The sequence below is a fragment of the Nyctibius grandis genome, chromosome 9 (genome assembly GCF_013368605.1).
Source record: "Nyctibius grandis isolate bNycGra1 chromosome 9, bNycGra1.pri, whole genome shotgun sequence".
Classification (NCBI taxonomy): Eukaryota; Metazoa; Chordata; class Aves; order Nyctibiiformes; family Nyctibiidae; genus Nyctibius; species Nyctibius grandis.
In genome coordinates, this window is record NC_090666.1 from 10,506,368 (window position 1) to 10,533,221 (window position 26,854).

Here is a 26,854-nt window from a genome sequence, read left to right on the forward strand (position 1 = left end):
TGGTAAAGGTTTCATGTCAAACCACAAGAGGAGGATAATTGCAATGCAGAGTCCATAAATACACTGGCCTTATGGACTGTGTTGTATTTGTGCTGCAAGACACATGAATAGGAGAGATCGTGCCTCCTAGTTTAGGGACTGATCTTGCAGGTTTGAACTGATTTAAAGAGCAATTGCAGTCTTGAAAGTAATACATTCCTCTGTTAGTAAAAGAATTCAGAATTTAATTAAATAAGAGGAGCCCCAAGGTGTGAATGGCAAAAGTGTATTTATAGCACAAATACGAAAAATGCAGATGTGCATAGCTGAGGTACTGTATCACAGTGAAGTCTCTGCTGTGCTCTCTCAGGTTTTGTTCCCCTGCTGTCCCACAGCTTGGTGCAGGAGAGCATGTCTGCGTACCACACTCTCCTAGTGTGGTGCTAAGAAGTTTGACAGTGGATCTGAGGACAAATTGGTAACATCAGGCTAAACTAGCCCTAACAAAAGGGCATGTGCAATACATCGACAGTGCTTCATGGCTATGCCACAAGAATTGGCATTGGAGGTAGTCTTTTTTTTTTGTCCTCAGTGGAAAATTTATCTTAAAGGAGACTGTAGAAAATAAAAGCTCCCTCTGTAGCAGCACTACAGGAATCTACTCTCAAGCAAACTCACTACATTGTCTTCAACTAAAAGCCGATATCTTTAACATGTTGTTAGCACTTCACGTACAAGTCAGTGGATCAGGCAGTGTGCTGGTTAACACACAAGGCTAGAGCAAAACACAGCTCAGAACAGTACTAGGGTGAGTGTCTCATGACTGAGCACAGGACCATCATGAGAGCTGAAGGAGGGTGGGAAAGGTGAGGAAATGCTGATTTCCCATTTTTCAGGTTCAGGAAGCCTCTGCTGCCAGAACTGCCATGCCACAAGCAACTTATACCTGGAATAGGAGTGGAGAATTAGTTACAGGCAACCCCCATACATCTGAATCAGTCCAAATTCTGCTTCTGTTCTGTATCCAAAAATGCTTCTGGCTACTATGCAAGGGCTTAAGTAGTTAGGAAGTTCCTCATTCTCTACAGATGATTTGCCCTAAGCCAGTAACACTGAGTAAATCTAGCAAATCACTTCCCCAGACAGATTTTGAGTACCACGCATCATCTGAAGAATCTGAATGGAAGAGTTTCACATCTCTTCCTCACACATAAGACCATTACTTTGCACTGATGTGAAGCAGTTGCCTTTCTAGGAACCAGCCCACCATTCCGATTCAAAAGGTTTCCAGAGATTTTGCTTTTCATTTCCTTTTCGTGCTACATGGCAGCATGAACTCCATTAATAAGCTATTGTAACAATCCCACCCACCCACCTAGAATCAATGGGAGACACAGCAAGCAGCCCTTTCCCTCCCAGAGAAAGCCTTGCAACAGATGCAAGCAGAGGTACAAGTACAACTAGGCTTAATACAACCTCAGATTCTTGGTTTTTTAGCTGCATTCACTGCTGCCATGGGCATGTATTCACTGTTGTACTCATGGGAGTTGGATTCACACTGCTGATTCTGCAGAGAGAAAATGCCATTAATTTAATTTGTGGTCGCTAACCTCCGCCACTCCTGCCTTTGTTATTTAAGTAGTGCAGTTACTCCGACTGTTTTCAGTGGGAATATTAAAGACAGAATAGACAGGCACTCACGTAGAAAACTTGGAATAAAACAAACTGAAAATGAAAACCACACATTGTCCAAAAGAATAACTAATGAGCATGGTCTCCTTTCTTTCCTGAGCCAACTGGTTCTTTAAGTGGTTTTGCTCCAGAACAGAGCTGGAATTTCTCCACTGATGATTTGTTTCCTCTTCTTGAAGAAAACAATCAGGTGAATTGCTTACCAAAGTAATTTTGCTGACCTGTGCAGCACTTTTCCTCTTTCCTTTGATTCCCAGCCTTTAAATCAATAAACAATTCTGTCTTAGAAAAATTAAATCTGAGCTGCTGTCATCAATGACTGAGTTCCAGTGGTAAATTAACAACTCAGTCTCTTTGTCAAAAAACACATCACGTGCTGAGTAAGTATGTGCCTATCCTGCCCTTTGAATCTCATTAAATCAAGTTCCCCATCCATGACCCTTGGAAGAAGGGTTCTGCAGAATCTCATAGACTTGCTTACCTTGTTCCTTAAGCAACAGGCTACAACACAGCAGACACAGGAAATCATGGCAAACATGATCAGGCCAACAATTATCCATGACATGAGTCCCAGTGAAATGCAATCTTCCTTATCTGGAGATGGGGAGATAAAAAAGAGTCATTACTGATAATTTGCACTTTTCCCCCTCTAGAGATGACTTTTCAAATTCTTTCCCCTCTTCATATTAATGAAATAGCAAAAGTGAGCTCTGGAGAAGGATCTTCCTGAGGTGAAAAGTCACCTTGGAAAAGTGTATTCAGGAGGAAGCAGAACATTGCAGTTTTCTAGAAGGAGAGGTGAAACCATTGGTACAGAGGGCTGAAAGCGGAGACTGAAAAGAAACCAACCCAGACTTGAGAGTGTGATGGTATTTCAGATCTAGCAAGGCTTATATTCAGTCAGTACCACAGGTGATTTAAAGGGCAGCCTGGTCAAAAGAAGCGTGGACTCTGGCAGTCATGTTTGGATAGGAAGGCAAGCTCAGGAACACAAGATTACCCTTGCCCAGATCTGGGAGAAAATATGATAGGGCATGAAACATCTGGCAATAGCTATGAGCATCTGGCTACCCATACAAATGGAAATTAACAGCTTTGGGAAACACTACAGACAAAAAAGCTTGATTCTGGGAAGCTGTTTTAAGTTCAGAGAGGCCTGAGAGATAATTTGACACAACCACATAATTGTAGCCTTAGCACTTCAGCTTCTATCATCTTTGTTTAGTCCTGCTGTTGAGATACAGGAAAAGACAGCAAGGGAAGGACAACAGGCAGTACCATGTTGCAACTGAACTATATGGAGAACCAAGAGGGGGTGTGAGCAAAACCACTATTAACTCTTTCAGCTTGATACACCAAAGAGCCACTGAGGGAAATGCAATTCAAATTAAAGCCTGTGCAGCGAGTCTTCTGAAGTTAGTCCAAGCCGTTCTCAATAAAAGGCCAAAAATTCTCAGCTGTTGTGGATCTCTTCTGCTCTAAGAAGTCTCTAAAGCTGAAGGTCTGCTTCAGAGAGGTGAACACCATCTTCTTCACATCAGTGTGGCATCAGATAGTTCCATGTACCACTACTAGCACAGATATTTGACAGCTGATTTTTTTTTTGTCCCAGGCACGTTAAGATAGCTCTCAGGATGGATTTTTTCCCCCAGCTAGAAATAATCAAGTATTTACATTCAGCAGCTTGGAAAATGGACAATGGGAAATTTCTGCTGCAGGCAAAGGTGGGACTGCAGTGCTCCAGAAGATGTAGTCTTACTAGCTTGGGTGCCACGAACAATATGCAGAGCTCAGCATGGCCTGCAAAACCTGCCCCCGAAGATGAATAAATATGGAGAGGCCCTGCTGAGCAGTCTGCCAACACAGCTCCACTGTCACCAGCCCCCTGCTAAGTAGTTTTAAGCTGTCTTGGAAATATCTGTGCAAATTCTAGTAACATTTTTCACTGCAGCATAGCTATGCCCAATGTTTACTTAACAGTAAACTGAAGTGAGGGAAGAGAAGTAAACTTACCTTGGATGTACAAATAGGTTTCTTTCAGCCGGCAATCTCTGTAAGGAGGGGGTAAGAACATCTCCAGGCAGTAGGTGTAAATGTCAATATGCTTTCTTTCCAGATTTTTAAGAATGAAAGTGGTGCTGCTATTTGAATGCTCTGTCTGACAGTACGTGACATTACTCTTGGGAATAACTTTCTCCTCGCTCAGATGGAGTGCACAGATCTCCTTCTTTTCCTGCCCTTTGAAGAGGGTCATGCTGAACTCACTCACATTTTTGGGGTTGGGAAATGTGAACTTGAAGTTTCCATTTTCAAATTCCACCATCATCTGGGGGTCAGAAACATGAGGCTGATCTGAAGACATGAAAACAATAAGTACAGTCACTCACATAGCAAAGGAAGGAATCCCTAAAATGTTAAGAAACTCATTTAAACAAAGCAAGTGAACCAGGTGATTGAAACTTAAGGCATGTAGGTACTCAGAATATTCTGGCTGTGGAAAGCAGCCTGTACAATGCGATACCAGTGCATCATTCTGGTCATGTCAGACATCATTACTGAGAAAATAAATGAGATAAGACCTGGCCTGTTATCTGCTATAAGGCTGGAGAGGTCACTGTTAGCATTGGATCAGTGAGTAACTTGATAATATTTAAAGGCCCCCTTGGACCAAACTATATGCACATATAATCCGTGTCTCAGACTGACTGTCCTATTCATAGATAAAACAAGGTGGGACAAAGATGATAATAATTATCTCTGTTTTATGGTTCATAATCTGCACCCTAATGATGTAGCTGAAAACTTAAAATGGGATGTGAATCCAAAACTCCTGCATAAGTGCCTTAACCACAAGACCTGTCTTTCCTTTCTAGAGTAGGTAGTGGTTTGAGGCATGACATAAAGTTTAAACCTAATTACTTAGATGGCTATAGCACCTTTATCACTAACATAATGGGAGGAGTAGAGGACAAATGTCACTGTGTGCATGCACCCACATGCAATCCAAAAATCACATTTGACCTTCCCCAAAACTGTCTGAAAAACTCTCAGATGTTGTGCAGCTCTCATTTTGCAAATTTCTTGGAGAAGAAAAAGAAAGTAAACTGACCAAGGACCTTCTGCTACCTCACAGTTTGACTTCACAAGGTCAGCAACCAATAGCATGGGAAACGCCCTCAGACAAAAACATGTTAGAGTGTGCTGTAAAAAAATTACAATTTGTTTCTTCAAGGGCAGTATTTTCTGGTCTAGAAGGGCACTTAAAACCATAATCCAAATTATGCAAAAGTGTCTTACCTATATTTTTGCATGGTCTTGACGAGCAGCTATCAACTCCTGAAAAATACAAAATTGTCTGCTGTTTAAAATTCAAGAAGAGATATGCAGGAACAGGGGCTGAGCCATGCAATGTTAAGATGCTGCAGTTATTTTCTGATTTGTGTCATTAGCCTATATGATCCTGCTGTGCTACACTATAAAATCATATGATATGATAAAAGCACAAAAATCAAAATAGAAAGAAAATGCACTGAGCAAGAATTAATATTGATCATACATATAGCATTTACAAATTCTTAGAACATCTCTGCAAAGTAATAGATGTGCTTCATAAATAGAAGCTGAGATGAAAGTAAAATTTACCCCAAAATACTGAGGAAATCTGCGCACAAATAAAAGAGCATATTTTTGATTTCTCACTAATCCAGAGTCTGCAATGAGCCAGCATTATACTTTATTTCCAGACCAAAATGCTCATTTTGGTCTATGTTCATTCTGTTTCCCCCACTGCTCAACGCTGCATCAAAACATCTTCTTATGGCACATCCAGAATGACTATCTGGAAGATGCTCCAATACATACAGCAAGAAAATATCCAAGCAATGCATGTGGTTTTGTTCCTTTTTCAACAGCAACTTTTTCTCTTCATGATTATTGAACTGTATTCAGTCCATTGTGCATAGGCAGCCTCCATTACAGGAGACAGGCACATTTTTAATAATTGTTCTGGATTTGTTTTTGAAGCCGCTGCCTCCACCACCACCCACTATGGCAATACTGAGAGTGGAATTTCCTGGCTGGGTTGGTGGCGTGTACTGCTTTGAAATGGTTTGTATGTCAGTACTGGCAGCATAGCACAGCCTGATAGCGTTTCATTTGGAATTTTTCTTTTTGCAGTGCCATAAAATTAAAGGTAGAGACAGGTACGCAGACAAGTAGAAAAAACTGTATCTGCTTTTTCTGTTTTCTGGTAGCCTGAGTAAGTTCTTCAGAGGCTGCTTAGACTGAAATATACTCTACAACACATTTTTATGATGCTAAGGAAATATGGGGCAAATATTTAAAGACTTTGATGCACCATCCTATTCTTGTTGTTACTGCTACATGGTAGTCTAGATCCACACAGAGTAGGTCCCCAGCTGTGCCAGCTGTTGCACTGATTACACAGTATAAATAATCTTTTTCCCAAGGCACCTGTTATCTTTGACATCCAGCCTACATATGCACAGGAACAGAAGGTTATTCTCATTTGAGTACCTTTGTATGCTCTCAACTCTTTCTGAACGGACGCAATCTTTTAGTGTCCATGCTTTTTCCTTCTTTGAATTCTTGCTCCCCAATAACTACCATTGGCAAGGGCATTGCAATGAATGATACTCGTTTAAAGTATTTTTAGTGTGACACATAAGCTAATGGACTTCTGGAAGACACTTTGTGATGCTCAGTTGGAAGGCAATAGAAACTGTTATCCCTTTTTGATTGATTTACCCTCTTCCTAGTTATCACACTCTACCTGGTTTACTGTGCACAGTCAGAACCCTTATCTAATTCAGCGACAGTTCTAATATCTGGACTTCTCTCAGGCCTATTACTTAAGTGTGTAATAACAGACAAGGTATTTGGCATCTTGTACCACTGGTGTGATGATAAGACAGACAAAATACAGCTCGCCAACCCACAGTGAAATAGAGCTCTAGATATGGTGAAGGCACAGATGCAGAAAGTGCAACCGCTCATAATGGTATATAGTCTGAAAAGCTGAAAGCAAAGGTCAAACAAAGAAACAGTTCTTGATGACTTGCATGTTGCATGGTGAAAGAAAACAGCTGCTATGAGAACAGCATTTGAAATAAATGTCTTTTAAAATGCTCTGTAGTTTGATAGCCTATAGTTTGGTAACATATACTTTTAAAATTAGGCCCAACAGCAGCCAAATTATTTAGGGAAGGGAACAAAAACCCGAGTGTATTGCTATAGCAGAAGCTAGGGAGCATGATGAATATGTAAACTCACCTGATTCTTTTGAGAAGCATCCACCTGTAGCTGAGACCTCTACATTTGTCACTGGTCGTCTGAGAGGATAGGCAAATGCTGACTCTGTCGGGGCAGCTACAGAGCCTAGCGGTGCCATGTTCTCCCAACGCCCCTGAGGAGCACGTGGCTGCCCTACTCCTGAGTGCTAAAGCAACAGCTTTGAATTTCATTTTTGTTTGTCTCTGAGAATACTTCAATTTTGCTGTTAGCTAATGAAATCACCCTTCCATACCGGGTGGTTTAAAATGTTTGTCAGAGATCATGGTTTTAATCCTTGTTTTTAATGGAGAAGAGCAGAGAGGGGTCATTAAGCATGTAGTTCATGTGACCTTGTGGCAAGCTGAAAGATCATTTTGTACCCTCTCAGGCCCAGAAGCCTTAACTGCCTATTGCCAAGAAAGACTCAGTAATGTATTTCTCTGAATGAGCATTTTGGTAAATGTGATGCAATTAGTATTCCTCTGAAACAAGTGACCATATAGAAGAGTGTGCTTAGCATAGTATAAAGGGAGCACATTTTAAAATGAGATTAACAGTGCCTGAGATTAAAACACAGAATTGTCTACATGGATGACCACAATGGGTGAGATCTGATATGAATTTCCAACTCATTAGCTATTCTGCATCAGCTCCTAATGTGAATGCTCTCACTGCATACTAAAAGGTGGCTTATTCCCCCCTCCCTGTGCCTGATTGCTGTTCTCCTGTGCCCATTTGTACTGGTTCATTTCTAAGGTAATCCTATGGACCTGTAACACTCTGTGGTTAATGGCCAGACATATTTGAGGTGTCATTCGCCAAGTTACAGTCAGAATAAATGTATATTTAGTGGGATGGGAGATGATAGGAAACTGGGCTTTAAACATCCAGTAGTATTGAGAGATTCACTCACTCAACCTCCCTGATACTACCACAAAAAAACATGTGAATAAAAGACTACATCACAGTATTGTTGAAAATGAACAGAAGAATCTCAGTGGTTCAGTAGTAAAAATGCTTAGATTTGGCCATAAGGTTCTTTTTTGGTGTTATTCATGAAAGAGCTAATTCAATTACATATGAAGGTTTTGAGACAAGAGGAAACAAATCTTTCATTTGTTTCATAGCAGTGTCACACTGTGGAGTTGGGTAGAGTTGTTCCTGGCTCACCTCATGTGAAGCAGAGTGTCAAGACAAATATTGTGGTTCAGATGTGAATCCAAGAGATGAACATGTGTATGAAAGCAACATCTTGCTATGTTAAACTACGAAAGAGTGTGTGTGTGTACATTCTATGTGTATGTGTATTTACAGTCATGGACATTTCCATCTCGATTTCCTCTTTACTGCAGTGGGAAAGCACTTTGGCAGAGTTTTGGGAATATCTGTGGTAGTGTGCTTGGACACTGAGGCCAATGGAAGGTGGGTTATTTTTGTTTTAATGGGATCGCAATTTTGAGCTCTCTGGTTGCTATTTGGCAGACCCAATGCTATTTGCAAACATCACCTCCATTACGCATTTTGGTCCTAACTGAAGTTTAAAATCCACTTTTGATTAATTTTGAGACTTGGGGTTTAGGTTAGGAGAATAGAATACCCTTGCCTGGTTTTCTTGCTCTTTGTTTTATCTGCCCAGCTCTCAGAAAGCTAATTAGCTGATAAAAAGAACAAGCATAATTTCACTTGGGTGTTTTTGCCTCTGAAGATGAGCAAGGAGAGTGAAGACCCTGCCTTTAAAACAAACACATTTGTTTTGTTAATACTAAATGCGTAATGAAACCACACACAGTTTTTTAAGTTGCTATAGCTTTGACCTTTCAGGGCACCCTGAAAGATGACACTGACAATTCAGTGTGATTAGTCTTATGCCTACAACTAACATGTTCCTATCTTTCAAAAATCAAGGTTTAAGAGAGGAAAGCAGTGCTTCTGAGCAAAGCAAGTAATGGCCAGAATTGCTCTAGGAAGCCATCTATAATCTGAATTATTTCTATGGTATAACATATGTTGTGAAATATGGAAACTCTCATAAAATATCCCACTAACACAGCAGCCATTGCTGATAGTATTTCAGACACCCTTCTAAGAACTGACCATGATTTCCTCCTGTATTGACAACAGGAGATCTATGGGTGATCAGTGATAATGCTTTGCAAATGTTTGCATGCAAAAGCTCATGTGCAATGTTTTGTAGCAAGGGCCTGAAGTGCTATGGAATCCTACAGCTCTGTACCTCAATATCCCATTGCCTGTCTTCCTCTACAGGCACCAGAGAGGCTCCGTGCTCTTACAAACAATTTCTGTATCACAATGCGGTTGTCAAATCATAATACACATATACACACATCTATCACCTTCTGTGACCTATTTACATTGAAAAAAGCTATCCATAGTTCACACGTAGGGCTTGCTAACCGCTATGTCAAAAAAAAACCCAAAATCTCAGAAGTTACTCCGCTTTTACTCCCGAAAATTTGCCACAGTGCTTGGCAGCACTCTCTGGAGTGCCAGCTTGTTCTCTAAATGAGAGTATCACATTAATGTGTCTTACATCAAGATGATCTTATTCTCTTTTTAGCAAGAATGATAATAATTAGTACTTTTTATGCTGAAAGCACTGTAAGGTAAAAAACCTGAGAGATATTATTTCTTGCTACAGGCAGTCTCTTTCTCCTGCCATCTCCTCTCCCCAGCCCCCTGCCCAAATCCTATCCTCCATCTTTGAAGGAAGGGAGAAAGAAGGGAGAAATGCTGGTATCAGAACAATTATTTGCACCCTTAAAATTGCAGCCTATTTCTTCCCACAAGGAATGGCCTTTTAGATAGCTCTGGCCACATGTAAAAGCATGCTGGTCAAGTATACCTGCTAAATTGACTAGCTGACAAATATTTAACAAAATTGATAGGATTTTTTGTTAGCAGATTTAAGAACAACTTTTCAAGGTGAAAAAGAGCAGCTCATGTCCCTTTAGAGATATTGATCACGATCCTCCTTCCCTGTGATTTCACCCATCTTTTCAATCTATCTGAAAACTCAGTATACTATCGCTGTATTAGTTAACCTTCAGAAGGGTATCTGCATTGCCTAAAGAGCTGGAAACTCATTTTTATTTAAATGAAAGCTTAAATTCTGTATGAAACCTCAGGAGTACTTAAATTCTACAGAGGGACTTGAAACCTATCCTGTATCAGTAGAATTTCAGAAGCAAATGTATTCAATAGCCCTTGGCATGACCTTCAAAGGAACATGTTTAGATGGTGCTTAGTAACTGTATGCACTATATCTCAGGTCTTGCTATATGACACATCATACCATATCCTTGGACAGTACACATATGCAAAAAAAAAGACTCTTCTTAATCAGATATTATCTGTATTTCCATCCTGGCCCAGTAGTATGTGGGTTTCAGAGAGGCTACAGATAAATGTGAGCTCTGGTATTTTACTTTGCATAGCTGTGATAAAACACTGAATCTTGTAAAACGCTACATACATGTTTATGGCTAGACTGAGATCAGTGCTGTCACCGTGTGCCTTCTCAAACACAGCATTAGGAATGCTACGCTTCCTTTTAAGTCAGTCTGTGTTTCAAGCCTGCACCAAAATGATCTCATCCACTCTTCCATGCCATAAATATTTTTCACAGTATAAAATTCCCCTGCCCAAACAAGAGCAGGTTTAATATCAATAGCTTAGCTTCTCTTTATTAAGCCATTCACCGTCATGCTGCTGTAAGACCTTATGCCGAGCAAGGGAAGCTGGCTGGAGCACTACACTCTGAACAGCTAGAGGGTAACACTGAGCAGATGAGCTAAAGGATATAAACAATATAAACTTGTACTTTTTAGCTTCAGAGCAAATGCCCTGTGCTGGCAGGAATTCTCTTCCCACCAGCTCTAGTGATATTAAAGTCGAGAGCTGTCTTTTTGCAGCTGTTTCCCTTAATTACCTCTGTTTCTCCAACCCCTTGCTATCATGCCTCATTTACTGTCTCCTGGCATTGGGTGAGCTATATTCCATAGAGACATCTACTTCAAGGAGAATAATCCAAAATGCTACTCACCGTACAGGGCTTCAAACTGAAAACAGAGGACACAGAAAGTTACAGCAACCAACTTCATGCTTGCCTGACACAGAGGCACCAGCCTTCTGTCTACTGTGAAGATGGGGAGGAATTCATGGGTAGAAAAGGAAGTGGTTTGTGGGCAATGGGGGAAATTATATGACAATCAGAAGGACTTTTTAATTTAACCCCTGGCTACGTTATAGCTATGTCAGCATTAGCTGTCGCCCACACCTGTGGAGTTTGCTGCTTTTTTTTTTTCCCTACCTCACGGCTTGCTGTCACAGACAGGAAGATGAAAGGTTTTCTGACATTACACTTGATGTTCACTTCTGCAAAGACTGTTTCTGGTTAAATCTATCGTGACAGAGGCTACAGGCATCTGCAGTACACTTCCCGCACATGGCCTGTCACAGTTTAAAGCTGGGCCAGCTATTAAACTGGTGGCAGATGCTCTCTATTAACTCCTTCCCCCCTCTCAGAAGGGGAAGGAAAAGAGAAAAGGGAGAGAGATTTACAGGTTGGAAAGTTAAAACTGTTTTAATAAACTATAACAATTAAAAAGTATAATAATAATAATAATGGAAATAATTAAATATATACAAACCCAAGATCGAGCTCCCCCGATGATGGTCACATCACCACTGGCACTGCAGAGCAGGCTTCGGGAAGGCCCAGGCTGGGCTCAGCAACAGACGGGAACTGGATTAAAGGAACACATGGATCCGTATTGAGGGCAGGAGAAAAATGGACAGTGTCCTCTTCGAATGCCAGCCATAGAAGAAGAGAGCAAGACCTTCGTGATCCCCCCACTTTATACTGAGAATGACGTGTATGAGATGGAATACTTTGCTGGTCAGTTTTGGGTCACCTGTCCTGTCCATTCCTCCCTGGAGAAGCGACCCTTCTGCGGCTCTTCACTTGTAATCAGTGAGGAGTTTAGCAGTGACCTTGGTTTCTCTAGGAATAAGTACAGCAAGAGCCTTTCTGCATAACATCCCTACCGGTGCCTCAGTGATAACTACAAACTTCGAGCGTTATCAGTCCTGGAAGCAGACACTGTCTGCAAAACATGCAGTTACTTTCAGAAAGTGCAGTTACTTAGAAGAGACTTAGCTGAAAGTAAAAATCACTGAAAGGAAAATTGGATCTGTTTTAGGTCAAACCAGGACATGGCCCATGGTCAGCAACTTGTTCCTTAAATCAACTTACAATACATGCATATTTGCAACTGGCAACCTGTTTTTTCCCCACCAGTTTCAGCTGGTCTTATGTAACTAATGATCTTGCTCTATGTGGAAACCGTTCGTTAGTAGGGTAGGAGTCTCTTGTGTGTCCTGGTCCGGGAATGCATTGGAAGAACATGTCCAAATTGCAGAAGGATCCCCTCAGCCCTGAGTTCCTGAAGGCTCACTCCAATGTAAGACTTCCACCCTGGAGGTCAGGCTTGCTCTGCGAGGACATGAGAAACTTCATGCGGCTCTGTGAGAGGAGGAGATCTGACCCAGTGCCCTAGGGCCTTAGGTCAAAAGCTTCTCTCCTTCCCTCTCCCTGCTTTTGTGCAGCACGCTCTATTCTGGCCTGCTATCCATCTGTATTCTGGGAATGTTTTAGGACCCTTTGGGATAACATGTTCTACAATCATTTAGAACTGGCTATTTATTTATGCCTCAAATACTAATTTTAGTGCAGATAACATGGTGGAAAAGCAGCTTCTAAATCATATTTGATGTATGAGATGCAGTTAGCATTTCTGATTACACAAAGAGAAGACACACAGGACTAATACTGGTGCCTGACAGATACTCCTGGGGTTAAGTCCTTGTAATGGTCATGTAGCGGTACCAAATAATTTGTGAATAACAGGACTGGGTTACAGATCCACTCCTACTTTGTACTCTGTGAATAAATCTTCATGTGTTGGTTTACTCTTCCTCAAAAAAATTATTTTATTTCTTTCACTACTACTGCTAAAGATCTGTTCACATGGACACTGGCAGACAGTTTTACTCTCTTCAAATCTTTGCAAAGCCCTGCAAATCTTTGCCTTTTTTTAAATTAAAATCCGAGCTAAGCCTGAGTCAAGTCAGGATTTGATGTAAATTTTCAGCTCAGGTCTCTGGAGCCAAACTTAAGCAACTTTAACTAGAGAAAGTTCCTGCAGTATACTTTTAATTTTGAAGCTCAAGAGTAATATATGGAGGTTCAAGCAATGATAAAGCGGAAAAAGACGCTGACTCCTGAGCTTTGCCTATGAAGTTATGACCCATGTTGGGATCTACTGAGGTTCCAGGCAGGACCATCTTTCCCATCCCCCATAACAACTTATGGGAAGTGCTGAAACAACAGAGTAGCCCTCTCCTGCCACAGGACCTTTATTGCCACCCAGGTAAGCGTAAGACAACCAGCCAGAAAGGCTTATAGTAAAAAGAGCTGCTGCTGCTGCAAAATTAAGGGAGGAAGAGAATCATGTGTAAAGTACCCCCACCCACACCTTTGGGAGAGCGTGCTGACAGCACACTAAGGACCGAGTCCCTACAAAGCCTACCACTGGCTGGGAAGGCCAATAAAGGTGTAGGGGAATGTACTCCTTTGAGCAAAGCTCTAGCTATTTTTTTGTGAGAACAAGCTTTAAAACAAATCAGTATTGTTAGGGTTCAAAAATGTGTTGTCTTTCTTAAAAATTTAAACATTTTGCCAGGCAAGTAATTTTGATAGAGATTTTTTTTTTAACTAACATAGTTATTTTGGAGCAACTTACTCCTTCCCTCCCTTCTCTGTGACCTTACCAGTTATTCCATCTATTTCCCTCCTGGGGTAAGAATAGCTACCAGCGTAGCTTGGTTGGCATAGATCTCGCTACAACAGTCGGAGCAAGTCCCACTGTCCAGTAAACAGTTTGTATTTGTCCTCTCTTTCTGCTGTCATTGTAGCCTCAAGTCTGGAATTACCCCTTCTCCTTTTCTTCTTCCTGGTGCACTGCTCCCTTTGTTTCAAAGGGGTTCAGCCCAGGGTGCTCTTTGGGGTACGTTTGGCAGAACTCTGAAGTTCAGTCTAGACAGTGATTTCTTTTGGTGGTCGAGTGTATTTGATGATGAGCCAGCAGAGCCTGGGGCACTCACAGTGTATGTTCACAAGCGAAGCGACACAAAATCTAGCCCGGGGCTGAGCGTGAGGGATGCTCACCTTCTAGTCCCACACCAAGAGAGACTTCTCCGTTGCCTTTCAATCTTTATGTCTTTGCCTCCCTCCTCTGTCAGTGCTTATCTACTTCACAAAGACATCGTGACTGCAATTTGGAAATGTTTCTTGCAAATGCTACGGTTGGTTACAGTTAACCACCTGGGACAAGCAGTCTGTTTCCACAACACGCTTCCTATAACTGCAACTATTTTTGCTCACAAACACGTGTTTCCTTTTTCCATCCTCACTCATTTCTCTTCTCTTTGTTTTGATTTTCACTCTCTCATCCACATACGCCTCTCAGAGCAAACTTCTTTCCTCCTCTAACCTGACTGTCCCCCAGTCCGTGTTTAGCCTATTTCTCCTCAAGCAGAGGCTGCCCTTCAGCATGTGCTGTAACTCATTTCTGGAATGTGGCTTCTCCTTCCCCCAAGTCCCATTCTTTCTTCATATCCTACTCCCAACACTACCCTACAGTGATAAACTCCTTTTTCTCCTATTATTTCTCTTCCGACTTGCCATCACTGACTATTAACAACCTGGAAAATCCTTATGGGCATTTTTATGCCTTTAAAAATGCATCCAGTGACACACCCAGATCCAAAGAGAAATGGGCTTGCTCATCCCTTGGTCCATACAGCAGTGTTCTCTACCACACGATCTTCAATCCTCCCTTTTAACTCCAAGCGACTCAGAAAACAACACTGCTGCAAAGATTTTCCCTGTGATGCACAATGTATATTTTTCTTTGCTCTGTTTAATCAGATAACTCTTATTATACTTACTATTATCACCCTAAACAATGTCCATGTTAGCAAAATGCTGCTGCATTGTTTGCCATGAAACAAAGGTGGTGTTTACATTGAAGTAGCTTGTTCTGTCTCACCAGCAGTTCTCCACTTTTGCTTCTGAATGATGAGCAGTTGCCCACAGCAATATAAAATATTCTCTCAATAAAATGGTTTGTGATTCTTTCTGCAGAGGCTGCTACAGTCTATCCACACAAATCATATTCTGTTGTCTCCTGCTGCTTCTCATTCTTTGCTTCAATATCTGGCCTATATTCTCATGACTCTGGGTCATTCCCTCAGGACTGGAGCAGAAAGCCTCCACACTCAAGCGTTTTGTTTCCTGTCCTCCTAATTGAGAAGGGGAACAATGACTTTCACTGTGCTATTTTTAAGGTTCTGTGATGGCTTTAAATCCCACGTCCCATCTGCATCACTCCCCATTAGGTGTGTAAGCAAGCTGCAGTCATTCAGGATGTAGAGATTTCAGCCTGAAATGCAGCTCATGTGCTCCCTCATTTGTTCTGATGCCTCCTTTGCCAACATATTGGTCTGACCTCTCCCACAGGCCCATGGGGCACGCTGTAATACTCTCTCCATCAATGTGGCAGCAGAGGCTAGCAACCAGGGCTCAGCTCAGCAGCAGGGCAAATACCTCCCTGCAGAGCAGATCTAATGAGACGGTCCCATTTTGGGTGTGTGTGTGGCTTTGCCTCTTGGTACAAGCTCAGGTACCCCATGAATCACTTTTTTTTTTTTTTTCAGATGATGCCTGAGAATATTTCATTGCCATTGACTTTCCTAAAAGAAGAAAAAAAACATGTATGTTAAGGAGTTAAGCCCAGATCTAAGACATGCAAGGGCATTGACCTATAAATTCAGTCAATAGGTGCTAAGTGGCAAATTCAGTCTAAGCAGATTGCCCAGAGAGGCCCATCCCTGGAAACATTCAGGGTCAAGCTGGACAGGGCTCTGAGCAACCTGATCTAGTTGAAGGTGTCCCTGCTTATTGCAGGGGGGTTGGACTAGATGACCTTTAAAGGTCCCTTCCAACCCAAACCATTCTACGATTCTAAATGCCACTTCAGATCCTGTGACTAGTGTTTTGGACTGGCTGGCTCAAGGCACTGAGAGCCATCCAGGTAAAAGACTGTCTCCATCTGGTCTCAGGAGTTGCTATGCCTCTGCGCATCCAGCCCTGTGCCTGCTGCAATACAGTTACCTAAAAAGGTACCTAAGCACTTCTCCAGGACACAGAGTATAGACAGGAATAGACCAATGAGGGTCATGTGCATATGCTGGTGATGTGGTCTGCAGACCTATGGGATGGCTGTGGAAGATTTATTATCTTGAATAACACCAACAGACAACAACCATGTTCCTGCCCTTCAAGGTGTACTGGGAAGAGGACTGTGAGCAGTAGGTATCTTTCAGTGGCGTATGCCTGAGTGTGCAGGAGGTATTTAGGAGAACACCAGGGTTTTAAGTGACCTGGGTTCATGGGCAGTGCTTCGAAGGGAGGAGGATACCTTCTGAAGCCATTGTAGTTCCCCTATGGCCAGCATGCTGCTGAGTGAGACTTTGTCACCAGCGCCACTTATATCTAGGGTCAGAAGGGAGGTCTGCCAGAATGGATAGTAAATATGCAAAACCTGAATGAAGTGTAAACCTGGGGACCCAGACTGTTACTCTCTTGCCACTTGTAGTGCAGTGCGTGACAGATACATGCTGACGAGCTGGGTGACCGTGAAATTTAATTCTGCTTTTGGATTTGAATTTAATTGCCTTTTGGGTGTGACAGTGATGAATTTTACACAGTCTGTAAAATTTTCACACCCCAACTGTTTCAAAGCTCGTAGTAGGGCGGAGACTCCTGTTATGTGGTTATCTGGTCAGCTGCCTTGGAGGAGTTAGGACTGCAAGAGCCACACGCTGTGGTGGTACTTGGGGTTTGTGGTGTGATTTTTATCTCGGCATTGTTGTGATTACTTTTTAAAGGTAAACTTTTTCTACCACTGCGTTGACAGTATAACAAAGGGGAACTTTCTCTAACAGAAACAGCCCCCAAAGTTGTGATGCAGTCTTGCAGATAAGAGATAAATCAAATGTCATGCTGAAAATTGCAAGGACAGCACAACCCTGACTTGGACTTCCAGGAACACTGAAGTGGCTGAGGACACACATGCCGCTGTCTGTTCCCAGCTGACTTTAAGTGCTTTTGGAAACCCTGTCTTTCAAGTGCTTTCAGACCAGGCTTTGCTGTTGCTATTAGTAGTTAACTGGAGCTAGGCTTAGACAGCTCAGGCCTTAGCAGATTTGGAGGAGTACAAACAATGAAATCACAGCGCTCTCAAACATGTAACTCAAGTCTCCTCTATTTTGTGTCTGTCGTTCAGAACCTCACAGGTTACTGCCTCGGGAGCACACTGCTTTGTACATGCAGGCCAAAGCTACAGAAGGCAGTACTCCCCCCTCGCTCCGGCGTGCTCAGGGCTTGGTCCAGCGGCACTCCTCTTATGGGTGCCAGAACAAAGACAACCGAGGCTGGGCACACTGCAGCGCTGCGTCACCCCTTGGGGTCCTGTGGCGAGGGACTGGTGGAGGCTTTGTATCCCCTCTGGCAGGAGACGCCTCCAAGAGCTGCCTTTCAGGCTGAGCTCGCCTGGGTGCCGTGAAGTGGGGGGAGCGGCGGGGGGGCCGGGGGAGCAGTGGTTCCCGGGCATGAGCCCCCTGCCTTCAGAGCCAGGCCCGTGGCTGAAAGCCCTCTGCGTCCCACAGGTGACCCACCACACCTGCTCTGCGGGCACCTCCGCCAGCGGGGCCCGCTGGAATGAAGTGAACCCCCCCATCTCAGGGGGCGTTGGGCAGGGCCGCGCCGAGGGAGAAGCACCGACACCGCCCTCCTGCTGGGGCCGGGCGGGGCCCGGGCGCACACAGCCCCGCAGCGGGGCCCGGGCCCCGCGGGCCGCCACGCGCGTGCTCCGTTAAGCCGCGCGCGCCCCCGGCCGCTGCTCGCGCTTGAGGCGGGAACCTGCGGGCGGGTCCCCCGGGCGGCACGAGCGGGGCCGGGCCGGGCCGCCCCTCGCGCCGCCGCGGGCAGGCCGCACGGGGGCGCTGCCGGCCCGCGCTGCGCCGCCCGGCCCCGGCCCCGGCCCCGGCCCCGGCCCCGGCCCCGGCCCCGGCCCCGGCCCCGGCCCCGGCCCCGGCCCCGGCCCCGGCCGGGTGCCGCCCCTGGCGCAGGCCCAACGCCGCCGGGGAGGCCGAGCCGTGGCGGGGCTGCGGGTCTCGGCGCGGCGGAGGAAAGGCGAGTGGAGTAAACCCCGGTGTGCTGTGGGCGCCGGCCGAGCTCCTCCCCGGCCTGGCTGCGCTGCTGTGTTTTTCGGGAGCTGTGTTTAGGTGCCAGGCTGTGGTCTCCGTCACCCTGACTTCAGCACGGCCTAGCTGGTGGCCTGCAGTGCAGCCCTTCCAGTGTCGCACCGAGGCGGCCAGTGTCGGTCCCTGGCTACTGACCCTTACGAAGGTCTGGCTGCTCTCTGTGGTTTCCTAGAATCCCACTCGAGTCTCCCCACTAACACCTGCCTTTGTGTTTAAAAGGTTTTTTTTTTTAATCAGCAAGAAATTCTGAAACCTGCACAGCAGAGACCAGGGCAATGTTTCCATCTCCAGTGCCTGCCCTTGGAGGGACTGGACAGATTTCTTAGGGCTCAGGAGGTCTTGAAAGTGTCATAGCTGAGAATGGGAGGTTGGTCTTCTGTGTAGGCATTTGAACATTGTTTGTCTGTGCTTGCTAATTTGATGAGAAACAACAAGCTGTAAAATCAATCCTTCCAGCAGGCCAGGGAAGACTAAGAAGCAAAGGAGTTTGAATAGAAGTCCTTTCTTTGTGTCACTGTGTTTCGTTCCGATTGTTAGCAGCCCCTCGTCAGGGGAGTGGGTGAGGGTTGCTGGTTCCAGCCAAAGCCTGGGTCGGCTTGTTAGTAAACTTGTGATTATCCGCATCCAGAGCAAAGAGGCTTCAGTTTGGAAGGTCCCCCCTTACTATACGATCAGTAACAATTTACGGAGTCTAGTTGTATTGATGAACCTGTTGAAATAAGAGCAGTTAATTGATAAGATAAAACATACACTTACTCATGATCAGCACAGCTTGCGTGGCCATACAGGGTCTGGAAACATCTATCACGCAAAACATGTTAAAGGAATTAAGTGGTACTGGCATGCATGTGTTAAATTGGAAAAGAGGACAAAATTCTCACATGAAGGCACACATCTTGTCACATCCTCAAGGGAATGAGGAAGAGGATCATGCTAATACCTTGTCCTGGCATTGCTACAAAGTCCAGGATACAAAAGAAATTCAGAGCAAAATGAGTTCTGTTACAGCAACCCTGAGCTCTGGATCCTGGCCAGAAACAGTTCCCTGCAGCCACACAGAAGCTCCAGTGATCAAAGGCATCGTCATCTTCTCCAGTTTGCTCAGCAGACCCAGAGTCAGGGCAGTTCTGGGCAGGAGCCTGCCCTGCCTATGCGGAGGGAAGACTCAGCCCCTGCGTAAGCCGTTGGCGTGGATGGTGCCTCTGATCAGCTGTTGGACTGCCATCCTTCAGGAGGAGTGGCTTGGCTGGAAACCCCTTCAGGGTGCAAAGGTTGTTTCATCCCTGTGCGAGCAGCTGAATGTGCTGCGGCTCAGGGACAGTCAAAGAGACTGATGGATGCGAAAGATCAAGGAAACACAGCAAAGAACTGCAAGTGTGTGGCTCATGCAGACTTGGAGACACTATAGTGAAGAGCAAAGGAGGACAGCCATACCTCCAGGGAGGCTGAAGGAACTCCCCAGAGGCCAGACAGAACTTGGCAGAGTTTGCTGCCACTCAGTCACCAAGTTAACCAACGTTAAGCCTGGGAGCAAACACCTGCTGCAAGAATGCACGAGATAGGACGGGAGTTGTCTATAAACCCTTCTGGTGTTTGCTCTTTGTCCCAGACTACTTTTAATCCAGTGAAGCATAGCTTAAAACCCTTTGGTGTTCTTCAGGAGCTCACTGTGAGGGAGGGGTCTAGGCACCGCTCTCACAGCCAGCTTGGATGCTGTCACCACACGAATAAGAATTCGCAGTAAAAATTAGAATGACAGTGAGCAAAAAATAGAAATCAGATATCTGTGTGCTCTAGAGAACATAAGTGATCGAAATGACTACTCTAAAACATCACTTTAACCACATTGATCATGTTACAGATCACCATCGGATATTCTGGTGAATTGACCTTCGTCATATAAGGACTCCAGATCTCCTCACTGAAATTCCCAGCCTCCATGCACCTCCGTGCTCCTGGGAAACAGGCATAGCTACTTCTTAGGAATAAGTTGCACCGCTTCTTAACTGCTGAACCTGGACCTTCAAGATACGACATTCTTCCTCATTTCAAGGGCCCTCCACAGCCACACGTTACCATGTCAAATCAGCTTGCCTATCAGGGACTTCACCCTGAGAGTGCAACCAGAAGAAACTGCAGTGCATGCAAGTTATAAAAGGTAATAGGGCCAAGACACTGCACTTGCAGCAAAAGCAACTAGCTCTGCAGCTGCCCAGGTCCCATCACGATTAGCTGGCCTTCTGTGTCTCTAGTGCACACTCTATACAGTTCAGGGTAAATGTATTCAAACTAGCTCTTAACTGGATCACAGGGTAAGCCTGAATGCAGGAAGTATCTAGTTGCATTCAGGCAAGCTCTGCAGTAGCTAACATACCCTTGTTCTCAGAATAAAACCTCAGTAAGTTCAGCTCAGTCTAAGCTGTTCCCAGCTACTATTAAGCTGGCGCAAGCAGATGTATACACATTGTATAGGAATGTGCAGCTCCTTGCTTGCCCATGACTGACTGCTGGCAAACTTTAAAGAACAGGCTTTTCACGCTTAGTCTCTTTGATGTCAGCTCTGTGGTTGCTGGTCATTAAAAGTGAATGTTTGCTCAGGGGCTTTTTGTTGTCCTAGACAAAGTGCTGCTTCAGTTTTGGGTCTGTAGCTTCATGCAATTCTGACTGAGCCACAGCAGAGCACACCCATATCCAGAGAAGTCAAGCAGCCTGCTAGAGCCTGCTGCAGCGTAGTGAAGCTGGGGAAATAGAGGTGTCCATATTGTTTGTATAGATACTACAGTATCCTGGATTTTCTGTGTCCTCATCTTAGTCAGCTGAGTTACAAAGACATCAACCCAAGAAAAGTCCTCAACCTGCACATTTTTGTAGGTTATGAGAGTCTCTCAGGATAGCATTACCATATGCCTTTCCTGTTGTTACATTCCTCACTAAGCACCCACTGTTGAACACTTATCTGGGAGGCAAGATACTTGACCTATTTTTGTTCTCATCTGGTACAGCCAGCCTTTACGTTTGTGTTCTCATTAATTGTTTAGATGACTATCAGAAAAGTGAAAGTTGGTGTTTTTCTGTTTTCACTGTGTTGATACTGCTGCTAAACATTAATGTTACATTAGTATCAGGGGCTAATCATAGCACTGTTCCCAAACCTAACTTCAGAATTTCTCAGGAATCCTCTTCTGGCTGGGAGCTGCCTTGGTTTGCTGCCAGGCCAGGAATGGAGCTATGTCTTATCAGATAGCCCTGGAAAATACAGTGTGATAAATCTCAGTTTTCTCTCTGTAGCTGATCTGTTTATAGATCAGCTGCTCTCCATTGTTCCAGGTGACCACTGAAAAGTCACACGCATATGTTCTCTCTCTCTTTAATTCAAAATCAACTCTTCTTGCTGCTTGCCCTGTTTGCTTCCTAGAATTCCTTACGCCTCGTCTGTCTGCTATACGGCGTCAGCAGCAGAGGTGAGGTGTGGCCATTGGGAAGCCGTTAGCAATGAACTTGTGGTCAGTACATACCATAGCGATCAGCCTCACAGCTGGTGTTTGTTTTTGTTAGCTGAACTATTCTCCCTTTGACAAAAGTGACCCTTCAGGTGCTGCTGTGTACCTCTTCAAAGGTGCTGTTGGATGTGATTGTATTCCTATTGGTTACCCCAGATCTTTTTAAAGACTTATCTCTGCCTGATGTTAGGGAGTGTCTGTTGTGGCCCAGGAATTTTTAAGCACTGTTTGTTTTGTTGGTGTTCACAGTATGATGGGGAGCGTGCAAATGTATTACTTCTTATGCTAGGGGTCTTACTGCACATGGAATCAACTATGTAGGGTTCTTTAGTTACCAAGTCATTGATTCATGTTATATTGATTTAGGTGCTTAGCTCTGCAGGCCGTTGGTTTCTTTCCTTCTGTGCTAGGTAAGAAAAAAGCTGTAGCAAAAAAAAAGCGAGCCAGTCACGCCACTTTACTTCTCATTGCGTTGCTGTGGTTACACTATGTTTTCTAGTGACATCAGTGAGGGCTCTCTAATGCTTGCGTGATGGACTGTTTTGGTGCCTCTTTTGCTTGAAGAAAAAAAAAATAGTTGAAGGGGAAAAAATTAATTTGGCTATTTGCATCTTTCCTTCTGGTTAGTTTTTGCAACTAGGTGATTAGTGTTAGTGGTTTACAGATGAGCAAGTGGTGATTTTTTTATTAGCTTTATACAATACAACTACAAACTATTCTAGTTGATATGGAAACATAACTATTTTTCCACTAAGAAAAGAACCATTTCATTGTTTCCAGGCTTTGAAAACTACCTCAGATATCACTTTTTGTCTTCTAGGATTTTCTGCTGTTTTCAAGGCTATTTGAGTTTTTTCAAGTTCTTCCATTTCTTCTGTAATCCAGAACAGCTGATCATCCTTGTTTACCTGGACTCAAAGTCCACAGGGTTTGAAAAAGTGACAGGGTAAATCCATGCAAGAGGAATCCCTCAGGGCTGTTAAATACAAAGACACCACCCTTTGAAGTTCCTGAGCTGCTGGTGAGGGAAGGCTGGGACAGTATTTCAGGAAGGTTTCATAGCATACTTTCCTTGATTTTATACTCTTCCCCAACATCTGCTCTTGGTCACTGTTGGAAAGTGGACAGTGGGTGGAGTGCATCATTTGTCTGACCTGCCACGGGCTCTGTTATGTTCTCAGGTTCTCATTGCTGACTATGATAGCAAATTGCAGTTTGGTTTGATAAAAACATCAAAGCTTAAGAAGTGGAATATCCTGCATATTGTTTGAAGCTCATATGATTTTATTGCCTTTTGGGTGGGCTTGTTGCTTCATAGGAAAAAGGTGCTACTTTGGGGTGATTATGTAGGTCAACAGCTGCAAGTTCTCTGACTGACCTGCTATTTCCATTGCAGGCCAGGCAGTTGACCCATGTAACAGAGTCTCCTACAACACCATCGGTGGTGGGAGCCGTCAGATGTTCTCAGCATAGACAAAGGAAGCAAGCAGCCTTGAAAAAAATCATCATAGAACTCTGCGAGCAGCCTGCAGACTGTGTGCTTAAAGTGAGTAATGTCTTGTCTCCTAACAGGTTAACTGGTTAGTTACACATACAAGTCAAGCAAGGGCCATACCTGATTTCACAGAGGCTGGGACTGTTTAGCCTCAAGAAGGGACTGCTCAGGGGGCATCTTATTAGTGTGTATAAATAGCTGATGGGGGTTGTAAAGAGGACAGAGCCAGACTTTTCTTAGTGGTGCCCAGTGACAGGAGAAGCAGCAATGTAAGAAATTTCATTTAAATATAAGAAAACTTTTTTTATTGAGGGTAGTCAAACCCTGGCACAGCAGCTGGCCCTGCTTTGAGCCATGGGGTTGGACTAGACAATCTCTTGAAGTGCCTTTCCACCTCAACTGTCCTGTGATTCTCCATGCCTTTGTTCCAGGCATTCTGAATTGTGGCATTCTCACATTCTCTGTGATGGTCTATGTAAGTTTTAGGTCTCATCCTGACTCACCCTTTCCAAGAGAACACCAAAGGGGAAGGGCTTTCTGCTTCACCACCTAGGAATTCAGAGGTGGAAATCACCATCTGTATAGCTGCTGCAGTGTCTTTTAACATCATTCCTACTTTTTTTTCTGCCTGCTGTGTCTGGTCTTGAATCGTGCCTGCAGACACTGTAAAGCAGGTACTGTTTTATTAGTACTGATTTATATTGTACTCTTCATGATTATTGCAAATAATAATATTAGCACATGTAAAATAGATTAAAGAGTCAAGAGGGCACAGCCTCAAGCTTCGCCAGGGGAGGTTCAGGTTGGACATCAGGAAGAATTTCTTTACAGAAGCGGTTATTAGACATTGGAATGGGCTGCCCAGGGAGGTGGTGGAGTCACCATCTCTGGATGTGTTTAAGAAAAGATTGGACATGGCACTTAGTGCCATGGTCTAGTTGACAGGGTGGTGTAGGGGCAGCGGCTGGACTCGATGATCCCTGCGGTCTCTTCCAACCTGGTTGATTCTGTGTGATTCTGTGAGTTACTGCTGCTGTGTTGTCCTACCATAGAACTGTCTTTTGGTATTCCCACAGCCAGTGAGTTAACAGTGAGTGTCTTATTTTGTGTCTGTGGAAGGAAGAAATAGAAACTCACCATGAAAAAAAATGCTAGAGATTAGTATTGCAACAGCAGCTGTCTGTGAATTCACTCAGAAGTGTGACCATACAGTAGCCTGTAAAGCCCAGACCACTCACAAAGGCATAAACTTCCAGATTTAAAAACAATTATGAGGAAACGGAAGGAACCTACAGGGGCACGCTTAAGACCCACTAAACAAGCCTGAATTGCCTGAATTTAAAAAGTGTAGAAGACAATCTTTTTTATATTAAAAGTATCTGTACAATACGTGCCTAGTGCAGGCTGCTTTGGTGGCAATGAATACATACGTACAGCCTGTCTTGCTGTTGGAAATCTCTGTCCCAGAGTGAGTTAGCTGCAGCAGGCCTCAGAGCCAAGGGCACAGTCTGCTACATAGTTTGCCAGTTTCAAAAAGATGAGCTATGGTATCTCATGCTTAAATACCTACAAACAGTACAAATAAGATGCATGACTGCAGTATGCATGTGACTTGGAAAGGAAAAAGAAAAATTAAACACAGTATTACCAGCATAGATAAAACTCCAACTGGAAGTGGGTTCAAAAGACTAATCCTTGGTAGGTAGCATCACCCAAATGGGTGATATGAGTTACGTATGAGTTTTTCAGACCAGAGATCTTTCTTGCATAAGAAAGAATGACGCTTATTGGTTTTGAACCTTATACAGTTTCTTCTGTCATAAAAATCTACTGAGTAAAGGATGTTTAAGTGTCTCAAAATTGCTGAAAACAATGATTCCTAGTTCTGTTTCAAGACATAGATTCACAGTACTCATCACTAAATCGGCTGCTGATCCATGCTGTGACAGGACAGTGTTGTTAATAGCATACCCTCTTTAGCAATCTCAAAGAGCTTTAATACAACAGAGAAAAAAAAAAAACAAATAAATTGTTATTAGACTTGTAAATTTTCAAGATAAGAATTTCCTAATCTGTATCAGTGCAAAATTGCAATCTTTCTCAGGTTTTCAGTAAAGATAAGGAAGGCCTGCCAGCCTTGAAAGTTTTCCACTGAAAGTGCGGAGTGAGTGCTCTCCCAGGACAGTCAGTGGTCTAGGCATGTTCCTGCCTTTGATGTGGGGTCAGGCAGCAGCAATCTGGGTGTCTCACTTCCCAGCTGAGTACCCCAGCCTTCAGGCAAGTGGCTCTTCTTGTTCCTGTCTCTGGCACTTAACAAAAAGTCTAACTTTGACCCAAGGAGAGTTTGGTCAAAAATGATTTAATTGCTGCATGCATGCCTGCACACACGCCACACGCACAGAGATTTTTAAACAGATGAGCCTTCTCTGTATGAACTTCCTGGCAAATTCTAATTATGTGAAGGTGACTAATAGGACCAACTCAACCACCACTGGAAAGTGGCAGCCATGTACTCATGCATACCCAAGTGAACAAATTAGGGCAGGAACTAGAGAGAACTCTGCATGACTTGTAAAATGTCTTGATTTGAGATTTTGCTGGGGTATTCTTTTTAAACACTTTATGATTATGAAAATGCCATGGTATCTCTAGTGATCACATATCAGAGCATCAGTTTCATGTTGAAAGAACTGAAAACAGCATTTCAGCAAAACATGGAAATATTTTCTAGCAACTAGACAGAAACTGGCAACACTTCATTTTTCAGATAATTTATGGGTTTTATTTCAGAACATAGTCAAGACAATGTATTTCTGAATAAGTGACAGGTTTTTTTAAGTTTTTGTTATAATGAAGTGTGGGTTTAGGTAACATGGGAAGCCTTCAGGCATGCTCAATATAGAGCTATGCATATTTCATATGCATAATTCTGTATTACTGTATTTCATTGTGTATGTTTAATATATTTAAATCTTAATTTTACTTTCCCATGCTATCTGCTTCGCATACAACAAGCTATTTCCAGCTTCTGCTCTTCCAGTTCTGTTGCAGGGACAGCTTTCTGCAACACTTAAACATTTCACTAAACTTTACCCTATTGTTACTATTATATTATGACTAAGATTTTGTGATTGATTTATGAGCTTAAAGCCACATGAACGAGATTTTAGTGTGAGTCTGAGTAGTTAGCTACAAGTGTCAATGATTTTAATCCATATACTGGCCTCCAGGACAATTAAATTCATAGAGTATAGAAAGGATTAAGTTAAAAGGAAGTTGGAAAGATCCAGTTAGGTCCAACTGGCAGTCTCTAAAGTTCTATTCATCATAATAATTAGTTGAACTTGGAATCACATAATGGTAACTACCTATAGCATAAAATAATTATAATAAGAAAAAAATGTTCGTCTAGTTATTGAAAAATAATTGTGCCTTCATTATCCACTGAAATGTCATAATTAACACAAAATGCTTCTAGTTTTATTGT

At 43.4% G+C, this 26,854-nt stretch overlaps 1 protein-coding gene across 1 annotated transcript; it reads right to left on the minus strand.

Moving 5' to 3' along the window:
* Positions 1–1,456: 1,456 nt before the first annotated feature.
* Positions 1,457–11,143, minus strand: ICOS (inducible T cell costimulator). The gene is given in 6 exon segments (XM_068408223.1): positions 1,457–1,546; positions 2,153–2,265; positions 3,685–4,023; positions 4,969–5,007; positions 11,027–11,099; positions 11,102–11,143. Coding segments are annotated over 6 exon segments (696 nt in total).
* Between the last annotated feature and the right edge of the window lie 15,711 nt (positions 11,144–26,854).